The 27,612-nt window shown below is 42.6% G+C and overlaps 1 protein-coding gene across 3 annotated transcripts in view; it reads right to left on the bottom strand.

The window, feature by feature from the left end:
* sptlc3 (serine palmitoyltransferase, long chain base subunit 3) overlaps nucleotides 1-27,612 on the bottom strand; it is a 45,999-nt gene that overhangs the window by 13,988 nt on the left and 4,399 nt on the right. For all 3 annotated transcript variants that reach the window (XM_048269436.1, XM_048269438.1, XM_048269437.1), the window contains 3 exons: nucleotides 16,429-16,553; nucleotides 15,108-15,201; nucleotides 1,235-1,340 (listed from right to left, as the gene is read on the bottom strand). In XM_048269436.1, coding sequence (XP_048125393.1) covers nucleotides 1,235-1,340; nucleotides 15,108-15,201; nucleotides 16,429-16,553 — 325 coding nt within the window. The remainder of the gene's footprint in view (nucleotides 1-1,234; nucleotides 1,341-15,107; nucleotides 15,202-16,428; nucleotides 16,554-27,612) is intronic.

The raw sequence follows: 27,612 nt of genomic DNA, 5'->3' as shown, positions 1-27,612 counted from the left end.
AAAGGCCTGTCTCACAACCTGAGAAACTGCCACTGCTCAGGAGCCCAGCTGCCATGAGAGTGCCTGGTGAGTGCTTCACATTACTGTTCCTCTCGGTTAAAAGGCAGCCCCGGAGCTGACCAGGGCACAGGGCACTGACAGAGACAAAAAAAGTCCTAACTTACTTACAGTGGATGGGAATAGAAGAAACAGATTATAGCAGAATGAGAGAAAGAGAAAAAATCAAGAGGGAGGTGGAGAGAAAGAGAGACAGACAGAGAGAGCGAGAGAGAGGAAAAGGGAGAGAGAGAGAGATAGATAGAGCAAGAGGGAGACAGATAGAGCTGGCTGGGGATGCAGACCCTTAGTTGGAGGTGCAGCAGAATCAATCTCCCCAGTTCCATTTGGCCTTCATTTGAAGCTAATGAGCAGATGGAGGGTCAGAGAGACACTGGATTGCTCTGTTCTGGGAGCTGCAGACGCGCACACACACACGCGCGCACACACACACACACACACACACACACACACACACACACACACACACACACGCACGCACGCACGCACGCACGCATACACGCAGGCACACACACACACTCACTGCTGTAATCAAAAGGCAGAAGTTGCTGGAACACATACTCTCTTTGCATTCTAACAGTGTTCTACCCCCTCACTCTTTTTCTCAATCTGACACTGTCCCTCTTTCTCTGTCTTTCTCTGCCTCTAAACCACAAACTCTCTCCTCTTTCCCAGTTCATCTCTCTCCATTTCACACCTCACCACTGCACCAGTGGAAAGGGACAGTATTGGAAACCTCCATCCACTATCAGTAATGTTGTCCCAGCAAAGTAGTGGTACCAACTTAAGCAACAATCAAACCAAAAAAAGCTTCTACCGTTGCAAACAGCATGTGTGTGTGTGAGTGGATGTGTACATGTGTGTTAGCACTTGTGTGTATGTGCACCTGTGTAATGTGTACTATGTGCATGTGTTTGTGCGCGCATGTCTGTCTGCACGCATTTGTGAGTATGTGTGTGTGTGTGTGTGTGTGTGTGGGGGGGTGTATGTGCATGTGTGTATGTGCAAGTGCATATGTGCATGAGTGTGTACATGCATGCATGCATTTGTGTGTATGTGTGAGTGAGTATGTGCATGCATGTGTGTGTGCAGGTGCATGTGCGTATGCATGGTTATGTGTGTATGTGTGTGCATGTGCGTGTGTATGCATGTGCCTGAAGCAGCAGTAGTGGCTAACCTGTAGATGCCCTCCACCAGGATAAGGATCTTCTTCCAGGGCCGGTGTGTGCGTGGCTGACCGGAGCTCACGGCCTCCCTCAGCAGCTTCTCCAGGCTCTGCATATCTGACAGCAGCACAGGGGGACACGATTCATATCAGCCAAACATATGTTAACACACCTCACATTATCATATCTATATGATAATTCAAAAGAGACAATATACCATGCCTGAGTTAGGATATGGTCTTTATACATGCACACATTGTATCTTGTAGCATGGGTACACATACCGACACATACGCAAAGTTGTATATCTTAAATCAGGTTACACGCACTCACACACAATTATAGTATGTGCATTAGAACGCACACTTACTCAAAGACAGAGTACTATAACATGGCAACGCTTAAAGCAGTTTTACACAATAAAACTTCCTTCTTGTGTGCTTATCTGATTGTGTTTTAGTATCTCCTGTGCACAGCACACCCTGAATGTTGGTTGTCGGTGCACAGGGGCATCTGCCGCATAGACCACAAACAAGAAATAGCCTGATTCCAGCTAGCAGCACCTCTGTTGGCAGAAACCACTGTGCTGTTGTACAGTGTGGTTTCTACTTCAGTGCATGATAACAGAAAGCGGTCACACCAAGTACTCCACCCAGTCCATTACACAAAGTGTTATTTTTCTTGCACCTGTCACATGGTTAAAACTACAGGGACGCAAGGTGTGAGCCTTTTATCTGTTGGGCTGTGGGTATTCTGAGAGTCAGGGATGCACCAGCTTGTGTGTAATGTCCAACTGGACGCTTTTGTGGAGCATTTCATGGTTGTGACGGTACACTCTGATGAAGGTCTGACTGACCGAAGCATCAGTTTACCAATAAACCAGCTGTATCGTGGAGTAAAAAGTGTTTTTGTGCTTTTCTTTTTTCTGTTACTTTGAAGGTGTCCTTGCTACACCTGCAGTAAAATCTACCAAGGTGTGCAGGCTTCTCTCTGCCTATGGTTGTAACAGTTATTAGTGGGGCAGAGAAATTGTCAGTGCATTAATGGAGCTTTTGATTTTCAGCACATCATTCAGCATTTTCCCAGCAGTGCACTCTGTGATATTGTGAAGAAGACGCCACAGGTTGTGCGTTGTGCAAGTCATCTTCTTAGCACAAACTGTGCAGTAGATGGCAGAGTTGTACCACAGCACTGTTCATGTGCATTTCTTACTAGATTGAGATTGCAAACACAATAAATTCACATTTGCTTAGTACACAAGCCTTTCGGATATTTTCGCACTTATGAAGTGATGCTGCACGTGTTTAAGGATAACACACAATCCATTTGCAACATGGTTTGCAAGGTTTTTATGTGTGTGATTTGTAAATAAATGACCTGTTAAACTACCAAGTGCAGAGCGTGATGGCCGTTTCATGCAAATGCTTTTTATGGACGTGTAGTTTTATTAGAACTCCTTCACATGCAGTAACAGTAAAGCAATAAACCCACACTGCCTGACTCCTGGAAATGTGTTTCGGGGAACAGACATAGAGGAGAGGCACATCTCATCCGCCTCTGGTTACTTTCCGTCCCTTGAAATTCAAAACCTGTTACCACACAAGATACAAGCTTGGCAAACTCAATGTCCACTGGTACATCGAAGGCAGACCAGACAAAGACACATAGAGAACAATTACAGAACCACATATATAAATATCTTTAAGTTGTTCAGAAAAACAACTTCTCCATTTGCATTGAACTTTGCCTGACTGACTGAAAAAGTGAATACGCCATGGATCTCCTTTAGAATCAACAATCTTTCACAATCAAAGATCTTGTGACTATACATGGATTTCTATGCAACGTCACAAACATGCGTGCGCAACCAAGCAGCATAGAGCAATGCAAAAGAGCAAAAGAATAAAATTAGTTTTTGTGCTGAAAACTGCACCAATTCGAAATCACGATGGTTAGACAATGTTAAATATGTTCAATATCCCTAACGGAATGCATGTCTTCGCCAAAAATGACAAAATACGATGTTATATTAATAATGCAAATGAACGGCAAACTTTGAAATATAGTCTGAAATGAGATTATTATCATTGAGACAACAGGGGTATACAAAAAAATCTGATGGTAGCTTACAGCAGCCGACTATTTAGGTTAAGTTTATAACGTTGTGGACGGCCACCAAGCGTCTTCTGCCCCACGTCTGCGCGCGCATCTAGTTTTGTTGGTAAACGGGAAACCCGTGGATTGGTCAATCATTCTCCCTGAATGTGCTGCATTCGTCTGTTCTGCTTTATGATGTTCATGTTTTATATTTTTGAGGTGATATAGTCATGATGACTGAGCATTATTATATGAATATAATATATAAGATAACAAACTTCCTTCAAACCTGCTGGTACATCTTGTTGCAGAACTAAATTATTGATATAATAGCATTAGGGGAAATATGTAAATAATCATCATTATACTTCATTACGACAAAATTAATAAATAACTAAACAACTAACTAACTAAATAAATAAATAATTAACACCCCTCCAAAATTACAAATGCGAAATAATAACATTCATTTGTCTTCATTCAGGGAGACAATCAAATAGTCTCAGAGTTTCAGAGCACTCTGTCAAGAACTAAAACAGGAAATGGTACAGCATGTTTACCTTTCAAATCCCACTCAAGCAAAAAAGCCACCTCGAAATGTTAAATTAAATACAAACTTTTGTGCTAGCGTCATCTCCTCTTCACTCTTTAGTGATTGAACTTTGAGTCCATATTTACATATTTAACCGAGTAACCAACAGTGAGCACAGATTTTAATTAATAATGCCGAACTAAAAGCGTAATGGCCTACATCCTAATGACAGGAATCAAAATTGAATGACCTCTCTCCCTTTTCATTCAACCATGACGCCACAGGTATTGATTTTTTACAAAGGTGGGAGACACTTGTTAAGTCAGTCGTAAACTAACTCAACAAAACGGGTGCAGTTCTGGTTGTGGTGACTCAGAGATGCTGATGGTCACGGCCATTGTACAGTCTTAGGTGTGCGTGTGTGTGTATTTTTCCCCTGTGCAGTAGTCTTGGGGATGCTGATTGTCACGGCCACAGTTAGGGTTGTAAAGGGTAAATTTCCGGAAACTTTTCGGAAACTTAACATGGGAAGTTAAGCTGGGGAATTTTGGAAATATTCCAAATTGGAAACTTTCATGAAATTAAAGGAAATTATGGGAATTAATGGGAATTTACGGGAATTATGGGTAATTCATACAAACTGTTTCAAATACAAACATTAACGTTTTGTTTCGTAATAAGCAATATGATTTGTATGTTCGTATTTCGCTTAGCTTAGCATGCAAAGCTAGCTAGCATGCTAGCGGGAATCCCGTTCTCTGCCTATGGTTTACTAGCGTGCTAAACTAGCCACACTGAACTGCCCAAGATACACAACACCACTCAACAACAAAATCTGATTGGTTGGAACATTTTTTCCTCATGCATACCATAGGTTTCTAGCAGCCTATGCCGATTGCTGTGTGCATGTGATTGACATTATGTGCAGGGTAGAAATTCGACTGAAATTGTATTAAATCAGGTTGTTTTAATGAATATTAGACTGCAAGATGGGGTTTTGTCCACTACATTTAAGTTCCCTGTTATAGACTAACTTGCCATATTAAAAAATCCCAGTTTATTCCCATTAATTCCTGTTTATTCCTGTTATTTCCCATATATTCCTGTTAATTCCCATGGAAAGTTTCCAACTTTGAAAATTCCCGGAATTTTGCAACCCTAGCCACAGTACAGTGCAGTTCTGGTTGTGGTGACTCAGAGATACTGATTGTCACGGCCACAGTGCATTCTTGGGTGTGCATGTGTGTGTGTGTATTTTTCCCCTGTGCAGTAGTCTTGGGGATGCTGATTGTCACGGCCACAGTACAGTGCAGTTCTGGTTGTGGTGACTCAGAGATACTGATTGTCACGGCCACAGTGCATTCTTGGGTGTGTGTGTGTGTGTGTGTGTGTGTGTGTGTGTGTGTGTGTGTGTGTGTGTGTGTGTGTGTGTGTGTATGTGTATAGTATAGGTGAGGTGTGCCTTTGTTTCCAGCTCAAATGGTAATGCCTCAGCCCTGCGACTCTCTGGGGCCCATACTTGAGGCCCACTGTGGCGACCCCTTGACTAAACCTGCTTGTACCTGTCAGCTCGGATCTGAGCCGCCCCATTTCACGCATCACATCAGCTCATTTGTTCAGCCGTCAGACGATGGATAGATAAAAGAGCTCTCTCATATCTGGGCACTGGCCTTTTCTTGTCTATATCGTCTTATATAAATGCAGTCACAGCAGCGGTTTTCTGATGCACCATTTAAGCAGAATGCCGTAGAAAACACACTGTCAATAGTCAACTTTACTGACTGCATAAGATTCATATCATTTTGTAGTTTATACAGCAAATATGACACTTCTTTCATGTCAAAAGCCTAACATACAAAATTCTAGAATATTAAGTTGAATTCTACAAGGTCAACATCTACATGCATGACACTACCCTCTGAGAACCCATCCCTGAATGTGTTCTGAAAGTAGGCTAGCAGACGACAGAAAATGGGCACATGTTACAAGCCTGTGCATTGAAGACGAGGGGCTTCGGGATCCCCTGCTCTATAATTTGCTTGATGGATAACGAGAGGCAGACGGCTGGGGTGCTAACTGAGCGCCACATGTCCAGAGATGACAGTAAGTGCTCACAACCTCCACTGATCATCCATATGGAAGAAATAACATGTCAAGCAGTCCGTGTGACTTATGCGTTATTGTCGTGGCACATTTATTACACACAGGTGTTCTGGAAATGCCGCATGCATAAAATAATTCACACAGATGACAAAATGTTGACATCTCCTTGACATATCGGAGGCAGCCCCTAATCATGGATGACACATGAAAAGGAGGTCAGAATTTACTATACACTTGCATCTCATCCTGAAATGTGTCTGCCAGCCAAGCAATATCAAAAGACTACCACAAAACAAGCCTATTTTGTCATGGAAAGTTAGGGTGTATTGAACATTATAATATGCAATGGCATTTGGTCCAGTGGAGGCATATACTTAACAGCAATACTTATCCACAATAATACATCCAAAAAGGGAGTTCTGGTGAAATGTCAGTTGTTATATACATTTAGTCTTGTAAAGACTTTAGGCAAACTGACTAGGAAAGGCTTATGTGGACAAACAGCTTGCCCATATGTCGATAACTTTATACTTAAAACTAAATTACTTCTGTTTTTGTTTTGTTCTGAATTCACCCAAACATTTCACCAAGAGGGGAAACATTATTCAGTTCTTTGTTATTATCTGAATATTTGTGTTGTGACTGTGAGCACACAAGATAACAATACAAATGCCTGAGTATCCTGTGTCACATATCCATTCTATGTCTGTAGTCCTCCTACATCTGATCTTCACTGTTCACCCATGTGACTGTGTGGTGTGGGTGCACCCACCCAAGAGATATAGAGAAGATAGAGAGCTGCTCTCTGATCATTGGCTCAGATCAATAAAAGCCACTCCAGCGACGCCACTGAATTGAAGGCATTAGCTCCATAACCAGTTAGTATTCAGACTGGAGTGTAGCTTTTGCGTCCTTCGGTCCCTCCACTGCTATCAAGGACATTCCTGATAGCCTACGAGAGGCGGTGTAACCTCCATCAAGGTTTTGTTGGATGGGCTGTAGAGTTTTATGGATATTTGTGTCTGTATGCAGACTTAATCTCAATGCTTTCCTCCATGAGGATGTAATGCAGTATGTTTCTTTGTGCATGTTTATGGTACAATTGCCTTGTTATTAGGGACATTCTGGCGCTTCAGCATTCCAGTTATCTGTGTTCAGGGCATGCAGGCGTATCTTACAAACTGGCTGATACCCGCATCCATTCAGTTGCTTGTTTTCTCCCATAACAATGGCAGAGGGTTGTTTGTCAAGCGTTTTTAGATGTGACTCAGTGACCAGAAATGAAAAGGAATGGCTGTATCGGTTTTAGTCCTCTCTGATCCAGACCAACGAACAGCACCTCTGAGATTGTGAGCCATTAAGAGCCTCCCTGGCTGATCATCAGCAGTGCTATGATGGCCAACGAGTGACTAACTGAACCACATGATGATGATGATGATGAAAATGTGGACATGAGCATATGCCGCCACTATCTGCCATGATGAGACTGGGTCTTTTACCTCAGTGTAGCTACAATTCAGTAATTAGTTATAATAAAGCTTTATTTGTATAGCACCTTTCATACACAGAATGCAGCTCAAAGTGCTTTACATTTGAAACATGTAACACAATAATAGTCAGTCAGTCATTATCAATCACTTTTCTTTGCTGTTTATGTTATACTCAGCAACATATCAAAAATATAGAAAATGACGTCATAAGACTGGCAGCCTTAACCCTCTTACCCCCCACAAGCACGCCATATGGCAACTGTGGCAAGGAAAAACTCCCATATTCCAGGAAGAAACCTTGAGCAGAACCTGACTTAATAGGGGGAGCCCATCCGCTTCTGGCTGGCTGCGCCCTCCAATAGTAGCAGATGTAGAATAATCTGAAAATGTAGTCTACAGGATAAGATGAGTTAACTAAAAGCTTTCCTGTACAGGTATGTTTCAGATCTTTTTTAAAAATATTTACTGAACTCGCCTGCTTGATGTACAGAGGCAGGGGTGTTCCATAGTTTGGGGCATAATGGATAAACGCAGCTTCTCCACTTTGTTTGTGGAGCACTTTGGGTATGCGATTAAAAGATTAGAATTGGATGATCTAAGCTTCCTTTGTGGTTGATAAGATATTAAAAGCTCAGAGATATATGAAGGTGCTATGCCATTCAGAGCTTTGTAAGTAATTAACATAACCTTAAAATCAATTCTATAGGAAATAGGGGAGCCAGTGCAGTTCAGCCAACACAGGGGTGATGTGTTCTCTCTTCTTAGTCTTAGTTAAAAGTCTAGCATGAGAGTTCTGTATGAGTGCCAATTTCTTTAGATGTTTTTGGGAAGACCAGTGAAAAGTGCATTGCAGTAGTCTAACCTGCTAGTGATTGGCGTGAATTAGCTTTTTCTGCATCTTGTTGAGTTAAAAGGGCGTGACTTTGGCAATGTTTCTCAAGTGGAAATAGGCTGTCTGAGTAACTTTACTGATATGGGGCTTAAAACTTAACTCTGCATCTAAGATGACACGAGGCTTGTTACTTTTGGTTTGACCTGGTGTGCCAAGTTCCCAGATTACTAAGAATAATATCTCGGCTTTAGTTTTGGTCCAACCAGAAGTACCTCTGTTTTGTCATCATTTAGTTTTAAAAAGTTTTTGCTCATCCACTGATTAATGGAGGTTAGGCATGCAGTGAGGGAGCAAAGGCCATCTGGGTGAGTTGGCTCCACAGAAAGATACAATTGGGTATCATCTGCGTAGCTGTGGAAGTTTTTACATTATGCTGACTTATGGCGTTTCCCAATGGGGCATATATAGAAAATAGCAGGGGACCAAGGCAGCTCCCCTGGGCCACACCAAAAGGCAAGTCATGTTTTCAGATACATGATCTCCTAGACTGATATAAAAATCTCTGCCAGTAATGTAGGTTTGAAACCAGTTTAGAGCATTATCAGAGAGACCCACCCACTTTGCAAAGCGGTGAATTAGGATGCTATGATCAATGGTGTCAAATGCCGCACTCAAATCCAGAAGAATAAGGATTGAGACTTTGTTTGAGTCGGTAGCTAGTCTGAGATCATTGACTATCTTTACTAGAGCGTTTCTGTGCTGTGATTTGATCTAAAACCTGATTGGAATTTTTCAAGGATACTGTTTTCGTTGAGGAAGGTATTTAACTGATTGCAAACAACTTTTCAAGTACTTTGCTCAAAAACGATAGATTTGATATAGGCCTGTAGTTGCTCAGATTGGTATGGTCAAGTTTTGACTTTTTAAGTAAAGGTTTCACAACAGCGGTTTTTTTTTTTTTTTTTTTTTAAAAAGCAGTTGGAAATATACCTGTTTCTAATGAGGTATTTATTACCTTGAGAAAAAGGGAGCTAAGCCTTCATATACTTTTTTGAGGAATGTAGTAGGGATTGGATCTAAAACACATGTTGAAGAGCCGGTTTGAGTTATAATTTTACCAAGCTCAGATTGAGTAATAGTGCTAAAGGACCTTAATTTTTGGGGGCTGTTTTGGGTGTACTATCAAACATATTACTTGTGTTACCAATAGCCTCCCTTATAGAAATGACTTTGTTTTTGAAGAAGTCTGCAAAATTCTTCAAGATCTTAGAGAGGATGCCTGACTGAGTGTGTCAAAAGGTGTTTGATGCAATAGCCTATCAATGGTAGAGAACAACACCCTAGAGTTTCTACTGTTTTCAGCAATTACCTTAGAGAAGTGGTTCCTCCTCTCATTCGAATAGCTCTATTATAATTTGCAATTTTTTCTTTTAGAATGGCACGGTGAACCTGTAACTTAGTTTTTTCTCCATGTTCTCTCAGCTTTCCTACATGATCTTTTTAGATCATGGATATTTTCGTTCATCCAAGGTGTCCAGTTTGCTACAGGGCCTTTTTTTTTAGTCTTTAAGGGTGCCACTCTGTCAAGCAGAGAGCCTAATTCACGATTAAGAGCCTCTACCATTTGATCAATGGGATGATGTAAAATATCTAAATTTATGGAGTCTATAAGAGCTATGAACTGCTGTTCTGCTCTAATGTCCAAGTCGCGATTTGATTGCAATTTCGATGAATTTTTGGAGTATGTAGTACAATATTAAAAGATACACAATGATGATCAGACATATTTATATCATTTACTGATAAGTCTGTGACTTCTATCCCTCTGGAAATGACTAGATCGAGGGTGTTGCCAAGGTTGTGGGTGGGTCCTGTAACATGCTGCTTTAGCTCTAAACTGTCCAACACATTAAGGAACTTACTGGCTTTTAGCATCAGTTGTCTTATTGACATGAATATTGAAGTCGCCATTTACAATTATCCCATCATAGCTAGTGATGATGAGAGCGACATAAGTTCAGAAAACTGGTCGAAAGCCAGTCCATAGTTTAGGAGGGCTGTATAAGGTTAATAGAAGTACAACTGGGTCAGCCTTCAGAGTGAGGGCAATATACTCAAAGGAAGCTTAATCGCCAAAGTTGGACTCGTGTGCAACTATATTTGTTTGAGAGAATGGAGGCAATTCCACCACCTCAGCTTGCCTTGTCTAATTGAGTGGAAGAAATTATAATTTGGGGGACAAGTCTCAACAAGAACAGCAAGCTGTCTGAAGTCAGCCAGGTTTCAACAAAGAAACAGAAAATCCAATTTTTTTTCACTAATAAAATCATTGATTGCAAAAGGTTTTGGTAGTAAGTGCACCTATATTTAGTAAACCCATGTTAGCTGAAAATGCCTCTGGCTTTTGAGGAATATGCTGAGGTATGGAAAGAATATTTGTTAGGTTTCTAGTTTTAAATTTGTCTTTTTCTTTTACCATATCGCTGGGTAGAAATCAACGCTTGAATAGAACTATAAGCATAAGTCATGCTATTGCATGACACACAGCTTGATCTATGGTAGTAGTATTGTATGTTACCCTGCAGAAAACATTTCTCAGACCCATCCACATGTATAATGCCATTGAATCAATACCTGGGGGGAATCTGTAATATTTTCTACAGAATGTCAATGTCTCAGTGTGGACGCTTATGTTGTCAGAGAGTAGCCTGGCTCCATGTTGGTTTGGGTGGAGACCATCAGCTTCAGCATACTGGGCTCTCCCAGAACAAGCCCCAGTTGTTGACATAGGGGATGCTTAGGGAAGCCAGTAGCGTTTGAGCCAGGTGTGGAGATCGAACAGTCTGGACCATCTCAGCACCTTTTCTGTAGGTAGGGAGGCCCAGAGATGACAAAGCGTTTTTCTGTGCCCATCAGAGTGGTGATGAGAGTTTTGTAGTTTTCCTGCAGTGCTACTGACTGTCTTATCTCTGATGTCGTTCGTGCCCAATGTCACGGCATGATGTTGTTGACCTTGGTGTGGCGTGGCCAGGATGCTTGGGAGTTTCTGCTGGATGTCAAGGACCTTGGCACCAGGGAAGCAGTAGACCTTGGAGGGACCGCTACATGATGGGGAATGCAGAGGTCTCTAACCATGGAACTGCCCGATGACCAGGGTGGAGGTTGATGAGGTCCGGGAGGGGGGGGTCGGGGCGCCGACTTTGAGGGAGGACCAGGATGGTTGTCTCCGGGCTGGAGGGCTCCTCATCCCCGGGTCAGAATGGCATAGCGATTTTCCAGTCGTATGGGTTGGCTGGGCCTGAGTGCCGTCCGGACCGTCTGCCCGTGTTTGTGATGCTTGCTTCACGCCATGGCTCAGGCTGGTGTGGAGGGAGCTGGCCAGCAGAGCAGGCTTGGTTCTCAGCAGAGGCCGGGAGAGGCAACAGGGACAGAAGTTGCATTAGTGCATGGCATGGTTAAAGCATTGGAGGACAGAGTGAAATCAGGGCATCTGGCATTTGTATGTGTAAGAGAGGTAACGTTACTTTACGGAGAGAAAGGTGTCTGAGGAACTGTTCATCCTTCTCAATCTGATGGAGGGTCGCTATTCTGGCTTCGAGTTCCACTATCTCTTTCGCTGAGAAGGACGCATGAGTCGCAGCCTGGTGCACAGCTGAGGGGCATCGATCGTGTCGCGGCGAGGGCTCGCCGGTGTCAACTGTTTTTAAACGTTTGTTTGCTAGTTGGCTAGCAACAGCGATATCGATGCAGTTCCTTGATAACTCGAACACAGGTAGCGGGTAAGTAATCTGAGAAGATCTCACTTTTATATTGAGTCACTAGTTTTGAGAGACGTTAGAAGGAATTTGATGCTTTCTTCTTCCAGATATCGTTTCCTTGGCCCGGTATTATTTGCAGCCCTTGATACTGGCTTAACGTTTAATGTTAACGTTTGACAGAAAAGTTTGGCGATCAAGGTTATAGAGTCCGATAATCCAAAGCCTCGAGCAACAACAGTTTATGCAAGAGTTTGTTCACGAGATATAATCGGTAGCCAGTAAATCCGTAGAAAGTAGATGGTAACAAGGAGATTTAAGATAGATAAGTTTGGAAGTTTAGGTAGTTACATACGGAGCACGCCGACCGGAACCGGAAGTGGTCTAGTGAAGGGGTTAGTTAGTTTACTCAGTATCTCTAAGTGGATAAGTGAATGGACTAATGTTACTTGCGCAATGAATCAGCCAGAGGTACAAAACGTGTTGCCAAAGGCAGAGATCATTAACTGTTTTCAGCGGTTTTGATTATCAAGAATATCAGATCGCGAAACATTCTGATGGCCCATTCAATTCGATGGAACTTTCTGCAGCATTCTGAGGAGTCATATAAATCATAACATCATGGTTTCCAAATTGTATGTTGCATGTTCTACAACACAAAACTGAAAAAAACAATTCAGCCTCTAGATCAGTGATCTTCAACCGGGGGTCCGTGACCCCTAGGGGGTCTGCAGAGGTACTGCAGGGAGTCCGCCAAATTATTTCATCTGATTCATCTCATTTGTTTTCCTCTTCTAAAAACGTCCAATATGCTACATAAACATAAACAGAACGTAGACAAGATGTTTTCTGTTTGTTTATAAAATAACACATAAGCTACCTATTAGTCTTTATGCAATCATAAGATCACTGTGGGAACATGTGCACCATTTAGCTATCCTGCTTCAAAAAACACTATGGGCCTCTCACTAGGTAGGCTATGAGATATTTCATCCATACTCAAGCTTAATTCTTTGTCCCTCCCTAATTAAACGTGATGGCTAACTGTAAAGCTGAAGATACACTACACTCTTTGGGCAGTCAGGAGAGGCACATAACAGGGCCACTAATGAGGGCAACAGACAAATAGCAACTTTGTTAGCAAAAGCACCGCTAGTAGCTAAATCCTATTTAATCTCAAAGGAGCAATGGTAGCTAACAGTTTACTGAAAAAAAAACCACGATATCTTCTGAGCCACCTCAGCACATAAAAATAGATGCTAGTTGGTTTTTAAAGAATTTGATGAAGTAAAATGCACAGTTTGGGTTTTAAATATAAACACTTAGCGGAGTAAAAAGACATAAGAAGCCTATTTTTTTTACATAATAAGCCTCTCTTTTCCTCGCTTCACTGTTGTGACGCAGCCATCTTTATTGAACATTTCAGAAGCTCACTCACAGATGGTCATGTGATTCATTCTAGCACTCTGATTGGATGATCTCAAAACGTTGCCCATGAGTGTCAGATAGTAATTATGTTCCCCAATCTCAATGGTAAAGTGTCGCTCAGCAACATTGCCCACAAAGTTGCCCTGTGTATCATTACTTTAAGTAAGGGATAATGTATAGAACGTCGGTCATTATTGGGAAAATAAGTCCCGACAGGGCGAACCGGACCCCCGACCCGCAGAGGAAGGGTCTTGTTCCGCCCTGAAGGGACTTATTTTGAATGGTAACATATTTCCAGTCAATAGTGAAAGTAACTGTGTGTAACTGTTTTTCTTGCGCCATGTGCCGGACATTTCATAACGTTTCATAACTAAACCACACCCAATATGGACTGGACAAACCCCGACATTTTGTTAAACTATTCGCCAGTGACCATGTGTTTTAGACTGTCATGATAGGGCCCTTCGTTCCAAATATACAGTAAGATATGAATATCAGGCCTAAATTTGGAGTGGGGCAGGGTGGAGGTCCATGCTCAGCGTCTCTCTCGGCTCTAGATTGAACCTTCAAAGCACAATCACCCTAACTTGATGGAGTTGAGGGAGTCAACAACAACAGTAGTGAGTAAATAACATAATTAGTTGTCTAAAATCAATTTATCGTTTATCAAACATCTGATATTCGGTTATTAAGTGATGATGCAATAATAGGATGATAAATCTCTTTCTGGGTCCAATGGCTTTTTAGAGCCGCTCGTTTTTCTCCATAGGGAGTAGAATAAACTATTTTTTCCGCTATTCAGAGTAGCCTTTAAGAAAGCCGTCACCCTACTACTCACTTGTTACCTCAATCTAACAAAATCCTATTTTTCACAGAAGCCTGGATGTTACCTTTGATTGTATCATTTGGCTGCACAGTTACAGTAATTACTCTGTTAAAGTTTTGTTTTACTCTTACTAAAACGGAGTTGCGAAAACCGGCTGGTTGGGCTAGTAAACATTTTTTGACGAAAAAGCTGGTGGACCTGTGACGTCGGACTTAACGACCGGATAGGATTTGTGCCATTGCAAGTGCGTCATTTGAAACAAGAATGCTGCAAGAATGTTACTGTGCTGATCCAGATAAAATGTGTCCAAGTTGGGCACACGCCCACTTGATGTGCTTGAAAATTGCAAGGGAAGAATGCTAGCCACTGACAATAACACAATCCACCACACCATCCTAGGGTGCTATTTCAAGTATTTCACCCTTGAGCAGTGGTTGTACCAAAGTCCTAGGCAAGACCCTCCTTAGGCAAGACCCTCCACTCAGTGGCCATATGGCAATGCTTTTTGGGCACTCGTCGGGCATCCATTTCGGCAGAAATGCGCATGCGCAAGGCTACACGACACCAATCTTGTTCCAGCGGCAAGATCACAACACATGATTGGCACGATGTCTTCACAACACACCATATGATTGGCTCAATGTATTCACATCACACCACATGATTGGCTCAATATATTCACATGTCGACGTTTTGCCGAGGAAGGGGTGTGATATGTGTAGTAACGACCATATTGGTGTTACAAATTAGCCCCATGCATTTCTATGGAGGGTTTTTTGAGTGCTGTGTCTCCTCATTAGAAAGTCTCTGGTTGTACTTACTGTTGTGCTTGAACACTCGTATCGTAGCTGCCGACAACCTGGCTCCCAAGACAAGAGACGCATGGTTGAGTTCGTCACTCAAGATAAGGCAACCCTGTGAAAACAAACCAGAGTGAATATCACACACACACACATACACACACACACACTTAAAAAACCTCTCACAAGCAACATACAGTACAGTGTTGAGAACAGATAGGGCTGCAGGATAGACAGGCAGTCCAAACAGACTGAATAATCATGAGCGCTTTCCCTGGCTAAAATCAAAGGTTTCTCCACGAGATGCTGCCTGTTTTGGTATGGCGCTCCCCAAACTCCACCACATCTCCTCCCCCCCTCAGCCAGCGTTTGTCTTGTATGGCCTTATGGAGCTGGCGGGGCCACCCTGATGAATGTGTCTCAGTGGCCGGGCTTCTGAGCCTGGCCCCGGGGCCGCTTGGCCTGTCCCAACAATAACAGCAGCTGTCACACTCAATCTGCCCCTGTGCAGAGGCACTTCAGATGGCCTCCTGCCCCGGCCATCGCCTCCAGGGCTGGGTGGGGGCGGGGGGTGAGCTGGACCGAGGGCATCTATGGGTCTGGGGTAATCGCCCTCCTCCGGCTGATGCACCCCTCGTTTCTCCACCACTTAAACTGCACTGCCTTAGGCAACCCCTGCTCGATCCTCTCCTCTCCACCACCACCACCACCCCCCCTGTCTCATCATATCTGCTAGTGAGCTACTCTGTAGCTACTCTGTAGTTGTAGGGCAGCCGTGGCCCACTGGTTAGCACTCTGGACTTATAACCGGAGGGTTGCCAGTTCGAGCCCCGACCAGTGGGCCGCGGCTGAAGTGCCCTTGACCAAGGCACCTAACCCCTCACTGCTCCCCGAGCGCCGCGGTTGAAGCAGGCAGCTCACTGCGCCGGGATTAGTGTGTGCTTCACCTCACGCCACCAGTGCCCTGTTCGGTGGGTCTGTGTGCCAACAGCGACGGGTTCTCCGTAAACACATGCCATTAACTGATCCCCCACCACCCCTAGTCATCTGCTGTCTACACCACTGACTCTAGCCCTTTAGCTACTGCTTGCTTTAATTAGGGATTGTAATGAATGTGTCTTTGTTTATTTCCCTTTTTAAGGGATGTTTTGGAGCTTCTGTTCTCCACCGAGGCCCTCGGAGAAGTGTAAGGGAGTATCGCTACGCACAATTAACAAGCTGCTCTGCAAGAGCTGTGTGTGTGTGTGTGTGTGTGTGTGTGTGTGACTAAACCGCAGCACAACAGCAGCAGCAGCAGAGCCTCTAATAGTAAAGAGGAATGTAGTCAGAAAAAAAAACACACCTTGCCCACAAGCGCAGGTATGTTCATGGAGTTTGTGGCGAAGCCCATTCCAAATGTCAGGGAAGACTCCACCCCTAGGAATTCAGCCACGAGCTGCTCTAGCTCCTCATGTATACTCAGGTTACCTGCACAAATGAGAGAGAGAGAGAGAGAGAGAGAGAAAAGAGAGAGAAAAAAAGAAAAAAAAAGAAAAAGAACAAGTCAGGGCAGGGCAGGATCAGATAAGGACACTATGAATGGAACTCAGGCGAGAACAAACTATGACAGCAATGTGTACACTTATGCTTCTCCTTTAAGTCACAACTCTGTTTGACAAGCATGTAAGGAGTGTGTCATCCTGTTATCTTCTAGGGTTGCACGTGTTTGTTTGTTTGTTTGTTTTCTTGTCTAACACTTCTGTCTGGGGGTCATTGTTCCAAGTTAGCATTCATAGAATATCTTATTGTACAATAATACATTTACTGGGCATTAACAATGCACAAGTCAGCCTACTGTGCATCTTTTCCTTTGCCCATCTGTGTCCATCTATTCCTTATCGGTACACTGTGAAACACACATAAATGAAATATTAAAGATGAAAGATTAATTCGATAGAGATAGATAGATAGATAGATAGATAGATAGATACTTTATTGATCCTCAAGGGGAAATTCAAGGGTCTCGGTAGCATACAGACATAACACACAACATGCACTTACAGCAGAAGTGGTAAACATAAGTGTAAGTATAAACATATAACTAAACTCCACTGTACAATAAGACAGTAGAAGATAAGACAGATAAGAAAACTAACAAAACTAAAAACTAAATACACTATATAAGTTAAATTAAGAAAGACCAATGTGCTTGAGGGTGATCAAGCATAAACGCTTTGTAGTGACAGGGCCAGGACTGGTGATGTGCTAAAGGGAGTGAGTGTCATGGTGAAGGTGCAAACAGTAGTCAGCCATAGTCCTTAGTTATGTGTGCCTGGCAAGGTGCTCAAGAGAGTGAGTGTCATGGTGAAGGTGCAAAAAGTAGTCCAACAGTGCAACAGTGCAAGAGTAAGGTCTAGAGACCAGCATAAATAATATAGACAAATAGGGGAGTAGTGTAATGTAGACAAGGTAAAATAAAAAACTATTTCAGTGCAAGAACAGGTTGAGGTAATAGGGTTATAGCCATTCATTCATTCAGTATTGTATCAGAAGCCTGACCGCAGCCATTGATCATGTGTGCTAATATAGCATGAAATAAAACAGTGTAGCAGTAAAACAGTAGAGAAAACATTAGGCTGTGTACAATAGTAGAACAGTAGTAAAACAGTAGTAAGCAGTAGTGAGCAGTCAGTACTCAAAAAACATGGACATGGAGAGGGTGGAGAGGCAGACAGACTAAGCAGAGAAGTCTATCTCTGCTCTTCCCTTTAGTGAGGCATTGTACAGTTCAATGGCCCTAGGAACAAATGACTTCCTCAGCCTTTCAGTTGTGCATGGCAGTGAGCGAAGTCTCCAGCTGATCAAGCTCTTTTGGTTTTTGATTGTGCTGTAGAGCGGATGACATTCATTGTCCAAGATGTTGATCAGTTTGTTTAGGGTCCTTTTGTCAGATATTGAAGTGATGCACTCCAGTTCAGCTCCCACTACAGAGCCAGCCTTCCTTACCAGCCTGTCAAGTCGCCCAGCATCCTTCTTCTTTGTGCTTCCTCCCCAGCATATTACTGCATAGAAGAGGGCGCTGGCCACAACAGACTGATAGAACATCCTGAGGAGCTTGCTGCACACATTGAAGGACCGCAGCCTCCTCAGGAAATACAGCCTGCTCTGACCTTTCTTGTAGAGTGCATCAGTGTTGGTTGACCAGTCCAGTTTATTGTCCAGGTGGAGACCCAGATACTTGTAGGTGCTTACCACCTCCACATTGACCCCATCAATGGAGACTGGTAGCAGAGCGGGCTTAGACCTTCGGAAATCCACCACCATCTCCTTGGTCTTTGAAGTGTTTAGTTGAAGGTGATTGAGTTTGCACCACTGCACAAAGTCCTCCACCAGGCTCCTGTACTCCTCCTCTTGCTCGTCCCTGATACACCCCACAATTGCAGTGTCATCAGAAAACTTCTGCATGTGGCATGACTCGGTGTTGTAGAGGAAGTCAGATGTGTACAGGGTGAACAGGACTGGAGAGAGCACAGTTCCCTGTGGCGCTCCGGTGCTGCTGATCACAGTGTCAGAGAGGCAGTTCTTCAGTCCTGACGAACTGTGGTCGCCGGGTCAGGTAATCTGTAATCCAGGTTACCAGGTGAGCGTCCACACCCATCTGCAAGAGCTTGTCTCCCAGTCTGAGGGGTTGAATGGTGTTAAAAGCACTTGAGAAATCAAAGAACATGATTCTCACAGCACTTTACCCCTTGTCAAGGTGAGAATGTGTCCTGTGTAGAAGATAAGTGATGGCATCGTCCACGACCACTTTCTCCTGGTATGCAAACTGTAAAGGGTCTAGTGCATGGCGTACCTGGGGTCTGAGCATACCTAAGACCAGCCACTCCATTGTTTTCATCACATGTGATGTTAGAGCGACAGGCCTGAAGTCATTAAGCTCGCTGGGGTGTGGTTTCTTGGGAACGAGGGTGATACATGATGTCTTCCACAGTGTTGGAACTTATCCGAGATGTAGACTCCAGTTGAAGATGTGCTTCAGTGGCTCCCCCAGTTCAGCAGCACAGGCCTTGAGCAGCCTTGGACACAGTCTGTCAGGCCCGGCTGCCTTACGAGGATGGAGTTTTTTTTAAAAGATAACTTACTTGGTCCGCTGAAATGATGGGGGGGGGATGAGAAAGTGGAGGGGTGAGGAGGAAGAGGGGTGCTTCTGTGAGGGTTGTCGTGTGGCTAGAGACTGATGGCCATTGGCTGAAGCCAATGTTGTCGCACTGCTCGTGGTCACCATGTGGGGGAGAGGTGCGATAGCCTGATCAGCAGTGATGATGGAGTGGGGGAAGGGAGGGGAGGGGGGGCAGCATCTGAGGTCTGTGTGTCTGATGGCTGTTGACTGAGGTCGTTGTCAGCTCTTTGTTCGTGGTAGCCATGTGGGGGAGGGGTGCAATATCCAGTGATGGTGGGGGTGAGTGTTGCACTGGTAATGAGGTGGGGTGGGGGCTGGGGGATGGGCAATCGAACCTGTTGTAAAAGTGGTTCAGCTGGTTCGCCCTGTCCAGGTCTCCCTCAACAGAGCTGCTGCTCTTCTTAAGGCCAGTGATGGATTTCATACAGTCCCACACCTCCTTCATGTTGTTATCTTGCAGCTTCTGTTCCATCTTCCTTCTGTAGCCCTCCTTAGCCTCTTTCAGCTTAATCTTGAGTTCCCCCTGTACTCGCCTCAGCTCTGCCATGTCCCCCTCCTTAAACGCCCTCTTTTTCCTATTGAGAAGGGTCTTGACATTACTGGTTATCCAAGGCTTGTTATTTGGATAGCAGCGTACAGTCCTTGTGGGAACAACAATGTCCATACAGAAGTTCAGATAGTCAGTAGTGCAATGTGTGACCTCCTCTAAGTCCTCTCCATTCAGTAGCACACTCCAGTCAGTGGACTCAAAGCAGTCTCTCAAAGCCTCATCCGCTTCCGGTGTCAACTTCCTGAAGGTGCGCGTGGCAACTGGTAGCCTCTGAACTTTTGGCTTGTACATTGGCTGCAAATGAATGAGGTTATGGTCCGACTTCCCCAGTGGGGGAAGGGGGGTGGCACTGTAAGCATCCCTCACGTTTGCATACATGAGATCTATTGTCCTGTTTTCTGTACAAATTCTGTACAAAAGTAAAGACTAGAGCCGTTTATATGGTATCCATTCCATTGTCTATTAAAAAGACATAAATCCCTTCCTCTATGTTTTTACTTCAGTTCCACTACAATCACTTTGGTCAGAATGTGCCTCTCCAACTCTCCGAGCTCATTCTGACACCTTTGTTTAGATTAAACTGCCTGCCTTTGGATCGTTGAGCCGGTCAAAGTACAGAAACCACAGTGGACGACCTCCACACAATCAAATGGTTCCACGGTGCCAGGCAGACCACCTGGCTTTTAAAGGTAGGAAGAATATCCTGCTTGCAAGTTCAGCGTATCGTACCCGCCGACCGAAGCAGGATCAGTTTACATCCTGCAGCCACAGCACAGAGGCAGGCTAACGAATCGCTAGCGATTGTTGCAAACGTGTGTATAATGGCAGAGCCGGGGAAGAAGCAGGGAAAACCCTTGACGGAAGATGCAAAGAAAAGGAAAAGAGCTTCAGACCGAGCGAGGGGGAGTTTCGTAGAGAAAAAGCATCAGGCTTGCCTAGTGTCCCTTTAAGAGAAACACACTCAAGGTTCTCTGAGCTGGCCCTGGTGAATAAGTGGATACTTTTCAATTTGCACATTCCAAAGAAATTACTAATTTCATTGATTCATAATCCAGACAGGCACACTGACCCTTGTGGGTTTCCGTGACATGGAAAGCGGCAAGACAGAGGACAGACCTTTTACGTGATACAATTAACATTCATTCACCACACCATCTTTTTCTACCGCATTTCATATCTCCCCCTCATTTCTTTCCCAAGGGTAGGGTGATTTCAATGAACCCGAAGTGCAACAAACCAACATTGTCCTAGTCTGTTCCGTCACCTACTGCAGGTGTTTCTGAATTCTGAATAGCTCTATACTCCACTCAAAATTAAATCAATCTCAACAGTCCTGTGGCAATCACCTGGCCTTTGGCTCAGTATATACTGTGGGGCTTGACTACTTTTTAATACATACTAAATGAGCAGCTGGGAGAGAGAGAAAGAGAGAGAGAGAGAGAGAGAGAGAGAGAGAGAGAGGGAGAGAGAGAGAGAGAGAGAGAGAGATTTAGGCTACAGTTCTATCTGGCAGGGCAGCGTCAGGAATGCTCCATCAGCAGTCTAGCAGGTGTCATTGCTGTCTAATAAAGCTAGAAGTGAGGAGGGGCTCTCAGTACCTGACACTCACAAGCACACAATCTCTCTGTCTCTGCGCCTCACCCCGACACACAAGCACACACCCACAGCAATATATAATCTGCCATGTGGTTAAAGCTTCACCTGTCATTTGCATTGTCACTCTCATAGACTACCAAGATGTCATGATGTGATTCTAGAAAAAAAAAAAAAAAAAAAAAAAAAGGTCCACATTATACAGCTAAATCATAGTTAATCATTAGATATCACAGCTATTTTCAAACATGCTTTAGTTTTATTCTTAATATGGTACTGACCATATCCTTGCATGTCACACATACAAGAGCTATGACTGTGTTTGTAAATGTGCAAAGGTGAAGGAAGTCAATAAAAGACAGTTAGGTATTGTTGATGTTTTTTTTTCTGTTCTGTTAATCATAATGGTAAAATGGTTAAAAAATGTAGGCCCACCTGTGAATCATTGGCAACACAGAGATTGTTTCTGTGACACAGCTACTATAAAGCTACTCTGGAATTTCAACAGGGCAATGTTTTACTTCTTGAGAGGAATGGTTATGGGACAACACACAGGGTTACGTGGAGTAGTTGACGGCCCTTTTAAAAGTTTTTATCATGGGGCTATTCTAGCCTTTATGCAATAGGATGGAGAGGATCAGACAGGAAATGAGTGGGTAAAGGGGGAATGGGTTCAAGAAATGACCTCAGACTGGGCCCTCTGTCCTCGTGGGGATTAGACTAGTACTATGGAAAAGTGACTCTACCACTAATTCAGAGGGTCAGGTATTAACATATGACTGAGATAGAGAGATGTATCTACAAGATATGATTTGTTATTAAACATACTGTAGATACTAGATACACAAGGATTATTAACTAGCTATGGTAGCATGTCGTACCGATCCCTTCATGTAAGCTACGGAGCTGCATGCATAAAAAAATTAATGAATAATGAAGCCCTCAAAGGTACCGTCAGGGATTATGGTTGACATCACGTCTGTTGATACTTGAACCAAACACCAACAAAACTCACCTATTTCCTCCCCAAACTCTTTCCTAAGCAGACCAGACCATGATTTACATTTACATTTATTCATTTAGCAGACGCTTTTATCCAAAGTGACTTACATGTGTCAATCATATTACATGGCCCATTGTCCCCAGAGCAACTTGGGGTTAAGTGCCTTGCTCAAGGGCACAACGGTGGAAGCCTGGACTTGAACTCACAACTTTTCAGCCTACTGCATGCTAGCCCAGCATCTCGACCACTACGCAACCACCACCAAGCCCATTTCAAAACTGCCATATACTTAAGCAATATAGCACGAGTGAGAGTGGGGTTGCCGAGTGACGCAGGCAACAACAGCCGTGGGAATATCCATGACCAGTCCCACGATCACGAGTGCTATATTGCTTTTATACAACAATTCTACCACAAACTAAATAATCTGAAAACACCCCAATATTGTTTAAAAATGTTAATTTCGACATCGTTCTTATGCATCAAAAAACAGTTCCCTTTTCAATAGACAGCGTCTTGGTTGCTAGGTAACCAACATTCCAGATCCCTCTTTACGGGTCTTTGTGGTTTACATGTCTTCTTGAAAGTAATGTTGAAAGTCGGGCTGAAATCATTCATATCTAGCTTTGCTGCATGCATGTTACAAGGACACTGGGTCATGTTATGTAAGGGACATGGTACTGCAAAAAAACGGAAACACAATTAGATTAGATTAGAACGGAGAACAATTAGCATCCTCGTTTATCTTACTTACATTGAGTTGACTGTGTAGCTTAATCTGTGGTGAAGCACTGTTTCGTTATGGTTTGCTAAGGAACCCATTGCTTAAAATAGTGGAGAGCTGGGATGAGAACATTGTGTCAAATCTTCGCATTGTATCGCGGAGTGATTTATTATTAGCTGTGCAAAGTCTGAGTTGAAATGTCCAGGGATATTCACCCATAGACATAATATACATAGACGCCGCATTGGATGCTGGAAACAAGAAATGCGGCCGCCATCTTGGACCGGTCATACTCCTCGTTGCTTGCAGCAGAAGACAAGATGAGACAGCACTGTGCAGCATGTTCCTTCTCAAATCGGCGGACCATACTCGGGGGATTTACTTTTCACAAGTAAGATTTAACATAACCGTACTATTGGTTGTATTTTGTGAATAGAATATTACCAGAGAGCTGAGAAGGAGCAATCTGTGATATTACTGTATGAAAATCGTAGCCATCTAGCTAGGCTATGTTTACTCGGTGTTCACCCGGCTATGAACTGAGACTTGATAAGTCATATTCCATAACACTGACTTAGATTACAACTGACACAAGAAGGCTATTGTAGAAATAAATCATCCTAGATTTGGCCGGCGAATTTTACACAAGTGGCATAGATTAGCCTATTGGGCAATCGCTAGCTACTACTTGTCAGTGTGCTGGTGTGTAGCCTCACTATTTCCTGAATAAAGTAACTTTTCAATAGCTCAACTTCTTTATTTATCAAGTAGCTTAGCCAGACAAGCTACACTTTTCTTGTCATGTGAAATTAGCACAATTTAAAGTAGCTTCCTATGTAGTGAGCCTACTGCTGTGTTTGTGTTAAGCTACTAATACATTTGACTGGGTTGTAGTTTTGTGTAGTGTTTTATTCATGGCAGAGTAACTGATAGTTTAGCTCACTAAAATTTCGAAGTAGCTTGTCCAACACTGTATTATTCACATGTCATTTACCCTAACAAGAATAAGATGCCTCTCAAATTACTTTTCATTCATTTATTTATTATTTTGTATCTCTCCAGAACAACTGCCTTGTTCAAGAAGACTGTGAATGAACTGAACGGTCTCCTCACACCCCTGGAACTGAGGAAGGTGCTCTTCATTGCAGTACTGCAGGGCATCTGCTACACTGTGACTGAATGTTTGATTTATGAGCTCCACCTTCATCACCTGCATTCGCCACTCTGTGTCCTATTTTCCCATCATCTGGTTGACTCAGTCCTCTTTTATGGAGTTTACCCAGTTTACTATGCCATCTTATTTGCCCACCTGCTGTCTGAAGCACTTTTGTTCTCAGCCAAAGTGTACCCAAGCAATTTTAGCAAGGTGGGAACATACAAAATGACATGCACCAGTTGTCGAAATCATAGAACCAACTGCATGACGGTAACTCTGTCTTACTGAGCCTGTGAAGACACTCCCTGATTCTTTACTGATTGCAATGAACGGGTTGACCTTAGCCGTTTCTAAAACGTTTCTTAATTCCTTTTTATTTAATCTCTTCATTGGGGCTGGAACCTTTCTGTGAACTGTAAATAACAGATGCTGTTGATGAACCCATTGACACTGTACAAGTGACAAGTCACCTTTTTGTCTTGAATTGATGAACTGTTACACTTACTATGCCAAACCAATGTCTGTTTTTTAAGGATCAGAAACAAACCTACAAACTTGCACTTTACAATATTTATGGAACTTGTCTAACAAATGCTGTTGATATTGAACCCAGTTACTCCATTTCCTTTATGCCACACCAGTCTGTTCATCACTTTATTTTTGATGGCACTGAACTGAAAATGTTAATGGATTTTTTTCTGTAAATTTAACTCATTAAAACTTGTATCAAACCAGTTTTTGTCTATGCTGTCAAACGTGGATTAGTTATGTTCCCAGTTTTTATATTGGATGTCATCACTTTATAATATATCATAGATCAGAATATTCTATTACTGTTAAGCCCACTATGAATATTAAAATACACACAACCATGTTTCCTGTATCATACAGCTTTTCTACTGGGAGGTTTACAACTTATTCTGAGTCAATTTACCCAAGTTTGTCACTAAACCACATAGGCCTACTTGGAATACCCCTCAGATGTCTGAATGGCACTGATCTCACTTAAATGTTTATGGAACCTTTCTGTGGACTGTGAATAATGCTGTTGATGGAACTTTTCTGTCAACTGTGAACTATATTTAACTCATTAAACTTGTATCAAACTAGTTTTGTCTATGCTGTCAAACATGGATTGTGTTCCCAGTTTTGATATCGGACGTCAGGTCACTTTATATCATATATCAGAATATTCTATTACTGTTCAACCCACTATGAATATGAATATTACAATACGCTAAATCATGTGTCCTGTATCATAGCTACATGTATGACCTTTGCAGCAAAAAAAAACACGTGAGAATCTGTTCGGTATTCAGTGAGATATGATTAATTAAGTGCACTGACAGCTCATCTCACCGGCCAAACAGATTACACTGAGTGGAGTGGATGACCGGTCCAAGATGGCGGCTCCAAATCTCGTCAGCGCTAGTAAGGAGTAGCGGTCGATGCGGCGTCTATGTATATTATGTCTATGTATTCACCCCTTGCAAGTGACGTCACGTTTTGTTCGCGCCACAGCAAAATAGCCTAGTGGACGGCAAGAACACGAATCAAATCAATGGGTTGTAATGGGACATATCGCACAGCTAGGAGATTATAGTGAGATTTAACCGTAGTAATGCCCTTCCACGACTGTTGGCTTATTGTTTGGAATACAACAACATTCCATGTTCTTGCATAGATATATTTTGGTTTGTTTTCTTTGTGTTTCAGGAGTATTTCAACCACAATTGCATGCGTATCTCCTCAGTGTGTGAAGCACAGCAGCGGTTGCTATAGCAACCATAGACTCTGAACAGGACGGCAGATAGCACTTAGGCAAAGTCTTTGGCAAGATCTGAATGTAAACAGATAATACCGTTCAAGTTTTTTTTAAATTTCCTATTTCTTTCAATTCTTTAACTTAAGACATGTAAGAAGTAAGTTTATTAAGCTGGGCAACATTACAAACTGACGAGTTACATTAGCCCTAGCACTAGAATAGCTAGCTTCTAAGTGTGGCAGCTAGTTATTATTTCATGTTCTGATATGACATTCTTAACGTTTTGACTATGTTACAACTGATAAAAGCAAGACAAATAAAGTAACCAAATCGCTTTGCAATATTTTAGTCCAGAAATACTTATGGGTGTTAATTTACAATAATGTTAATTACAGTAGCCTAACGTAACGTTATCTCCCCTTGCTGTTACCACCAGTTTTAATAACTTTACATTTGCGATCATGACCCATTTCATCTAACAACACCACTGGCATCTTCTTTGACTATCAGACCCCAAACAGCAATACATTGAACTACAAAGATGTTATAGTAATGGTGTTCAGTTCATCATAATCTTTATGACATAATGTAATTTGCCGTCCAGCATGGAGCCGTCACGTGACTTAAGTCACGTGTCTGCAAGGGGTGAATTCCAACTCATGGAACGTCTCTCGGCCAATCAGAAACAAATAAATAGTTCCATAGAACCCAATTGTTGTATAAAGGTAAATAAATAAATCAATCCAGTGAGCAATAGAAGGACTTAGTACTCCAACCTTTACAGGAACTCTTATCACTGATCACAAGTAGGAAATGCATGAAAGAAATAGGAAATGAGATGACTGCCTGAAAGAGAGAGAAGAGTTGATGTTCTCCATATCTCTCTTTCTCTCACACATACACATGCAAGCAGACACACACTATCATAGTAGAGAGAGAGAGAGAGAGAAAGAGAAAGAGAAAGAGCTATACACAGCTCAGGAAACCTTTGTGGTCATACTCCACATACAGATCGTACAGACTGTCACGTTTCGCTTCATTAAGGATGTTATGATAATATTCCTATGTACCATACTGTCTGAGTGTACAAATGGCAAATAAAAATCTCTATGTCTATCTCTAAACAGGGAAGACGATCAAACTGCTAAACAGACAGCTTTATATGGGCACACTAGCAGCTCCCGAACAGAGAGCATCACATTTCTTACACACTGGTAGCTACATCTTGAATGTGACTTTGTTTGGTAGCTTCACAACACTCACTTAAACACTGATACTATTTCCACTGTTTCAAACAGTCACCACATAATGATCCCAACTTTAGCTTCACATAATTCAGCAATGGCTAAATTATTCATTTCACATTAAAGCCAGAGAGGGGTAATTAAAGATTCTTGCTATGTAATTGATGAAGACGATAATAACCGTATGGATAGAAAGAAACATTGATTAATGCAAGAAAGAATAATTCACTCTTGTTCTAGCATGAGGCTTGCATTTTTAGGGGGAAAATATATAAAATAAATAAAGATAAATAGATTTAAAAAAAAAATATATATATATATAATTCAAAAAT

Source organism: Alosa alosa, chromosome 18, assembly GCF_017589495.1.
Source record: "Alosa alosa isolate M-15738 ecotype Scorff River chromosome 18, AALO_Geno_1.1, whole genome shotgun sequence".
NCBI lineage: Eukaryota > Metazoa > Chordata > Actinopteri > Clupeiformes > Clupeidae > Alosa > Alosa alosa.
Note: the sequence above shows the minus strand (reverse complement) of the source record. Positions and strands in the feature narration are given on the sequence as shown.